The sequence below is a fragment of the Rhinolophus ferrumequinum genome, chromosome 27 (genome assembly GCF_004115265.2).
Source record: "Rhinolophus ferrumequinum isolate MPI-CBG mRhiFer1 chromosome 27, mRhiFer1_v1.p, whole genome shotgun sequence".
Classification (NCBI taxonomy): Eukaryota; Metazoa; Chordata; class Mammalia; order Chiroptera; family Rhinolophidae; genus Rhinolophus; species Rhinolophus ferrumequinum.
This window is the reverse complement of record NC_046310.1, coordinates 14,010,553-14,017,399: the sequence shown is the minus strand read 5'-3', so window position 1 is coordinate 14,017,399 and position 6,847 is coordinate 14,010,553. Positions and strand designations below refer to the sequence as shown.

The window sequence follows — 6,847 nt, the reverse complement described above, 5'->3', positions numbered from 1 at the left end:
CTAAAAAAAGAGACATGGTCAAGGTTTCAGTTAAGTAAAACAGGAAGCTAGGACTGAAATGCATTCAGATTCTAGTGTACTTGTCCGCTTAGAATTGAGGCAGAAATCTTTTTGTCATTGTTGACATTTTCCGGGCATAGTGCGTGGTCTTTATTTAAATTCTACCTGCTACAAAATAAGAAAATCTGTGATCAAAATCATCATCAGTACTACAAGAATGTGGGTCACTCCTTTAGATTTTGGGGCAGATAAAGGGAGCAAGTGTTGAAAACGCCAGATATAATATTTTGGAATGCCAAGATTACAGAGGCTTTAAAGCTGTGACTTTGCTGTAGGATCCAGTGAGGGGCATAAGACTTTTTGGATTCCTTGCCAGTCTGCACAGCTCTCATTAGCTGTAAATCCTACATCCTCTCAACCTGCCATTTCCTTCTCTATTAATAGGAAAAATCCCTGACTGCCATACATTTACTGGAGCTTTAAGGAAATAATGTTTTTTACAAGCACTCCACACCCTACCTGATACATAACAGGAGCTAAGTTATCTCAACTCATATTCTGGTCCATTTGGGACTTCTCTTGATTTTGAAATAAACTTAACCTACTGAAAATCAAATTTCAAAATCCCTTTCCTTTTTGTAATCAAAGATCCTAACTTCCTTTTTGTCAGTTGCTTCACCATTCTAATTACTGGGGTTAGAATCTTCCACTTCCCTGGACCCCTCAGCAGAGACCAGGCAGGAGGTGGTGCCATTGAGGCAGAAAAGAAATAAGGACAGGCAGGTGGGGGATATGTAGGTATGAAGAGAGTGGACAGGTTAGTGGGAGGAGCTGGGAGAAGTCCAATGGGCCACACCAGGAACCTGGCAGAGGACAGAGGTGGGGCCCTTAGCAGCAGGAGGTAATGGCAGAAGAAGAGAGATGTCCAGACACAGGTATGGAGTAAGGACAAGAGCTGAGCCCAGGGACAGAGGGCAAACTGTGGGAAATGACTAGTAGCTGGGATTTGAGGGAGGGAGGAGAAGGAGGAAGCCAGATGGGACAAAAAAGAACTGTCAGAGAAGCAGGAAAAGACCCTGCTTCTCCCCACCCCCACCCAGCCACAGACTGCTGCTAGAATCTTGGGTAGAGAGGTAAGGAGAAGACGTTTATCATCACAATAAAAGATGAGAATCCAGAAATGGTAGAGAGGACAGAGAATCCGCAAAGGTGCACATGTGTGAGTGAAGAGCTGGTCAGGATATTTACTGTTATTACTGATATTACTGTTATTTACTGATATTTACTTTTAGAAAAGACCTGAGGGGAAGCTTTGGTATAACCCCAAGGTTTGGCAGATGCGGAAACTGAGGCCGGCGGGGAGGCGGGGGCAGTTTGCTTGGTGGGGCAGACATGCGGTGCTCTCCCGCTTCACAGGAGTCCTTCGTCCTGCTCAGTGCACACAGCCATGCCCTCAGCGAGCTTCCAGTCCAGTTGCGGAGGCCACTGGCTCAGAAGAAGTACCCTGGACCCAGCCTGGGGGCAGCCCTCAGTGAGCTGGGCCAGATCGGTGCCCGGGGAGTACAGTGCGACCAACATTTGGGCCACACCGAGGACCCCCACGGACCTTACCGCGGCAGGAGTGCCGCGGCCTTTCGCCGCGGTACCGGGGGGGGGGGGGGGGGGGAGGGGGCCGCGGGCTGCCCCGAGCCCTGGTGCTGAGCCCGGCCGAGCTCCCACCCTCCCACTCCCGGATGAGGCCTAGGAGCCCCTGGAGGAAATAAAGTGCAAAACAAGGACGACCACGAACGTCTGCGGATGCTCTCCCCTCGCGTCCCGGGGCCGCGACCACCTGTGCCTGGCTCGGGTCTCATCGAGGTGCCAGGGGAATGGGGACATGCGGGGGTCTGATTAGCCCTGGCGGCGCCCTCCTCGGCCCCTGGACGCGAGCTGGCGGGACCAGGACCTGCAGACCTCGGGGCGGACATGCGCGGGCTGAGCGCAGCCCCGGGACCAGGCCCGGGCCGAGGACCGCGGAAGGGCACCCTGTCAGCGCGCGGGCCGCAGCTGCAAATTGGGCAAGCAGTGGCTGCCGCTCTGCGCATGTGCAGGAGGCGCCGAAGTTTCTCTTCGTAACTTTCAAGTGGTCGAGACACCACCCCGCCCGCCCGCCCAGGTGGAGCCAGACAACTTCCTCCCGCCACGCCAGCTGCTCCACCGCCGCAGGTAAACGGGGAAGGGGGTGTCAGGCAGGGAGAATGTCGCCCTCCGCCTTTCCCGGGACTTATGCGTAGGACCTGGGCTCTGCGCCCCGGTGCTAAGTGTCCGGTGCTGGGGTGCGGCCCTTCGGCCCTCGCAGCCCCCACTCCCGAGCTGCGTGGCAGCAGAAAGGCAGTTCCCGGCCGCGCAGACCTCGCGCCGCCTTCCCTCCGGGCGCTCCTCCAGGCTTCCTGACACCTTTTCCGGGTTTCCACTCCGAGGCTCCAGCGTGTCGCTTTTACGCCGATCTCTCCCTCTTCCCACTCCTCTCTTTGGGGCTTTGTCAGCTGAAGGCAATCCTCCCAGCCTAACCTGGGCTCTTCCTTTCGAACTACGTGCCGGGCAGGCCTGGGAAAGGGCCAGGCTGAGTCCCCTGCCGCCGGGAAGGTTGAAACCACGTTGGGGCTGTCCCTCGGTGACCAATCCCTACAGCTCAGGCGGAGTCCCGAGGAGGGAAGCTTGGGGGTTTGGGGGAGGGGAAAAGAGGGGGAGGAGAACTCTGTTAAGAAACCCAAACCACGGAGGTTCCAGTACCGGGTAAGACTGGACACCTGAGACCCTGGGCTGGCCACCATCTTTCAGCTCCAGGTGGTGTCTTCAAGGGCAGGAGTCCCCAATGTGGCTGACCAAATAACCTCCGAGCTTCCATCACCCTGAAGTTGTGTGGCTGTGCCCCGGCCCCTGCAGTGCTGAGGGTTGGAGGTTAAGCCAGTCCCAGGCCTGGTGGGCGGTGGGTGCAAGGGGCCTTTCTGAGAACCTGGCGCCTGCGTGGTGGTAGACACCCACTGGGGATGAGGAAAGCCTCCAGGTCATCCCTGACTGGAGAAAGAACCTGGATTTCCTCCGTCTCCTTTGACGTGCCCCTCTGTCCTTCTCTCCGCTCCCCTCCTCTGACATCTGTCAGAGTCTTCAAGTCGGCTTCTGCCTTAAGGTGAATGTGAACGGAAGCCTAGACTGCTTTCCCTCCCCCCCCCACACACACACCCTCTTGTTTGTTTAGTGTTGGGACAAAGGTCTCTCTTGGCTGTTCCCTGGCGGTAACAGGGAAAACATCATCTGGGGTCCTGCGGTTGTGTTTCCCATTCTCTGGAGGGTGACTTAAAATAAAAGTAAAGGGCTTTGGAAAGTTTGCTAGGGCTGGGCCCCCGGCTCAGTGCTTTATGGGCATTATCCCAGGTGTATGCCTCCCAACAGCAGGGGAAGGAAGCCAAGGCACAGAGTGGTTTAAGTCACTTGTCTGAGGGACGTGGTGCCTGGACCCTAACGCCACACAGCCTACTCAGGTAACTGCCAGGCACGCTGCCTCCCATTGCAGCCAGACGCTGTGCCATTTCCAGGGCTGACCTGTGTGGCGGCAAACAGTTGTCCAGGTTCCGGGGTCCTGATTGGTGGCGCTTTAAGGAGAAGTTTGTATTTATTTTCCAACCTTCTTCTGTATCCAGACAATCAGAGTTAGGTCCCATGGCAGAAGGGCTGGGGCTGCTTATAGTCCAGCTATCATAACAAAAGCGGAAGATTTGGTGATGTTTAAAATACCCTGGATTTATACGGGGCCTTCTTGTGAGAGCCAACAAGGCTCACACACTGCCAGTGGCATTCTGCTGGCATTTCTGGAACGGAGGCATGGAGACCGTCAAGTGTGCTGCAGGGGTCAGTCCTTGCTGCCAGCTCAGGTGGGCAGTGGGTCATCATTGATGGTTGACGCCTTTGGCAAGTTTGAGACCGGCTGTTGGATTCAGCTCTCTGTCCCAATGGCCACAACCAGACTCGGGTGCACATGGGCTAAACTTTGAGTTAGAGTGCCTGAGTCCCCTGCTGCTCACCTGGCTCCTGGGCTCACCAGTCTTTCTTGGCGGTCCTACGCTCAGGATCTTGGCAAGAATGAGATGATGAATAGAGACTTCTTGGGATAAGTGCTAGGCATTTGCATATACATATCTAACAAATATAGGATGACTGAATACTGCGAAGCTGCCAGCCAGGCAGGGCTCCTGTGTCCACAGGGCCTACTTGCTGGTTTGGCCCCTGCCTGGAACTATCAGTCTTTCGCCTACTGAGCCAGCTCCCTCCTGATCGCGGCCACCTGAGTCCCCTCTCTTCCTTGGCCCCTCCTCCTCAGCCTGGCAGAGCTGCCCTCTCAGAGTGTGCCTCTTCTGGAAGAGGCAGAGGGGCTTGGAGGGACCCTGATGTTTCAGCAGAATCCGGACTTCATGTGTTAATGGGCAGGGGCAGCTAGAGCTGAGCTGAAAGGTCTGAGCGAGACCGAGGACCTGTAAAGCTGTCCCCTCATCTGGGCGTGTCACCTGATGTGGGTAGATGGGACAGGCTCCATCCCAGGCTGGTGGTATTTCCTGGCTGACCTCACTGAATTCTCTTTATCAAACTGTAAAACCACTCAGGGGATCCTGTTTGGCAAGAGGAAAGTGACTTAGAGGCATGACTGGGGCTGACGGGGGAAGAGGAGCCCTAGGTGCCTTCCTCCCATGGGCCTCTGCTCATCTAACGCTTGGCATGAAGCAGCGTTGGTGAGAGTTGTCCTGCCCGCAGCACCACCCACAGCAGCCACCCCTTTCCAGGGACAATGTTCCCTCTGTGAGCATTTTATGGGGATTTTTTTTCTTTCCACTTTACTTTTTAAGCCTCCCTTGTTTTTCCTGCTGTGTTCCTTTTTCCTGATACTATATGGGCCCTTGGGGGCCCTTGGGGCCCATATGAGGTCCTCGACTCAGAGTCTGACCTCGTACCCACAGCCTGCAGTGCTTGGGGAGGGGGAATCACTGCCGTGGCCCCAGCAGGGCTTCAAGCCCTCGAGAGGGTGGAGGCTGGAGCCGCAGGTGGTGCTGGGCAAGGAGGGAGGAGCAGGGTGGCACAGGGGAGCCTGGGCCCAGAACCAGTTCTGGGAGTTGGGGAAGAGCCAGGGCAGGAGGACATCCATTAGGAGGAACCAAAAGCTTCATGTGAGCGTTTCAGTTCAGAGACGCTGGGGTCTCTGAGCTGTGAGTGTGGGGGAAGTATGCTGAAGGGTGTCAGGCCAGAACCCCTGAGCTGGAGGAGGCAGCTCCCACGTGACTTTGGCCGTCTGTGTTCCTTCAGGGAAGTCTGTAAAGGCTGGTACCCCTGACCCTGTGGTCAGGAAAGCCTGCAGGAAATGAGTGGCGGGCCTGAGGCAGCTCGGGCGGTGCATGGGGCTGCTGCTGCCTTTGCCAGAGCCAGCTCCAATTGAGGACCTCTCCAAGGGGCTCATCCGGGTTCTGCCTTCCTTGGGTGTGTGGTAAGTGTGGGCACAGGAGTTGTGGCAAGTGTTAGCCTCCCAGTGTCGGGCAGGGTGGTGCCACTGGGTGGGGTTTAAAGCAAGGAAGCCAAGATCATCTGTCTCCTGGGGGCAGCTTTGATGACTGTTCAGAGCCACCAACAACATGGCTCAGACACCACACCCTCTAGCCATTACTCAGTCTCTTATAGGGGTGAGAAAGTTACTCAGCCTTCTGGGAACCCCCCCAGGCCTTGGACATGCCACCGCCCCATTGTTATACTTTCTGGCATGTGTGTTTGAGATTGTCCCCAGACCAGCAGTCAGAATTGGGACCTCCCCTCTGCCCCCCTCCACACACCCAGCACACACCCCACCAGCACTACCAGGTAGTCCAAACTTCTGTTTGGGTTCTCTGTACCTTTTCTTCTTGTCCCCAAGATTTTTGTTCCTGGAGCAGGTAGAAAAATCAGACCTAGCAGAAGTCCCCTGGGAATCTGGTGTAACCAGATGTGGGGAGATGGGAGCTTGAGGAAGCGGGTGCTGAGCAATTTCTCCTGGTTCTCAGCTACAGACAGAGTCAAAAGCAGGCCAGAGTTTGGGCCGTAACTCTGAGGCTTCTGGTGTCAGGAGAGAAACACTGGAGCTTCCCACTAGCTTGGTGGGGTGGGCGGGGGTACCAGCAGCCAGGAAAGGGGAGGTGAGTTGCCAGCCTGGAGTGATGTTTGCTTTGGACATGTGAGGCCTTCCCTTTAGACCAAAGGTACCCAGGAGTGCAGGGGTCAGAGGGCGGAGCCTGGCGTGACTCAGGGGTCCCTGAGGAGGCCCTGAGACTCCTTCCCCCGCCTCCCCTTGGACTACTCCCCTCTCTGCCTTCTCTGTCTTTTCCATTCCCATATCTCTCCTCTCCAGCTATCCCTTTCTGGACCTTTATCTCTCACTGAACTAAAGTGTGCTTGTCGCTGGCTGGAGCGGGCACGTGGCCTAGTAGAAAGAGAACTGGCATCTGGAGTCAGGAGTCTGGGTCTGACCCCTGATTCTGCTCCGACCGGCTCCTTAATCTTGGGGCAGGTGAATGAAGCTACAGCCTCTGAGCCTCAGTTTCCAGGTGTATTGAATGGGTCTGTCTCTGACATCTGTGAACCCCGACAGCAGGGGCTGCGGCTCTCTCGGGTCAGCAGTTGTTAGATGGCACTTCCTCCTCATTTGTCCCCCTTCACCCTCTCCACTGCCTGTACTCTAGCTCTCCCAGTGGCTCCCATGGGATTACCTTCCCAGCAGGTGTCCTGGAGGCTGGAGGCCCTTTAGCACCTCTTAGGCAGGCAGCTGCAACAGCTCCTGTCCTTCCCTTTCTTCCTG

At 55.9% G+C, this 6,847-nt stretch overlaps 1 protein-coding gene across 2 annotated transcripts in view; it reads left to right on the top strand.

The window, feature by feature from the left end:
• Positions 1-1,987: 1,987 nt before the first annotated feature.
• Positions 1,988-6,847, top strand: part of TMEM63A (transmembrane protein 63A) — a 30,059-nt gene continuing 25,199 nt past the window's right edge. The window contains exon 1 of one of the 2 annotated variants that reach the window (XM_033099817.1): positions 1,988-2,205. Coding sequence is in view for 1 of the 2 variants with exons in the window: in XM_033099816.1 (XP_032955707.1) it covers positions 5,421-5,509 (89 nt within the window). In the remaining variant the exon portion in view is untranslated. Of the gene's footprint in view, positions 2,206-5,349; positions 5,510-6,847 lie in introns of those variants that run through there. The other variant, XM_033099816.1, reaches the window with a different exon arrangement.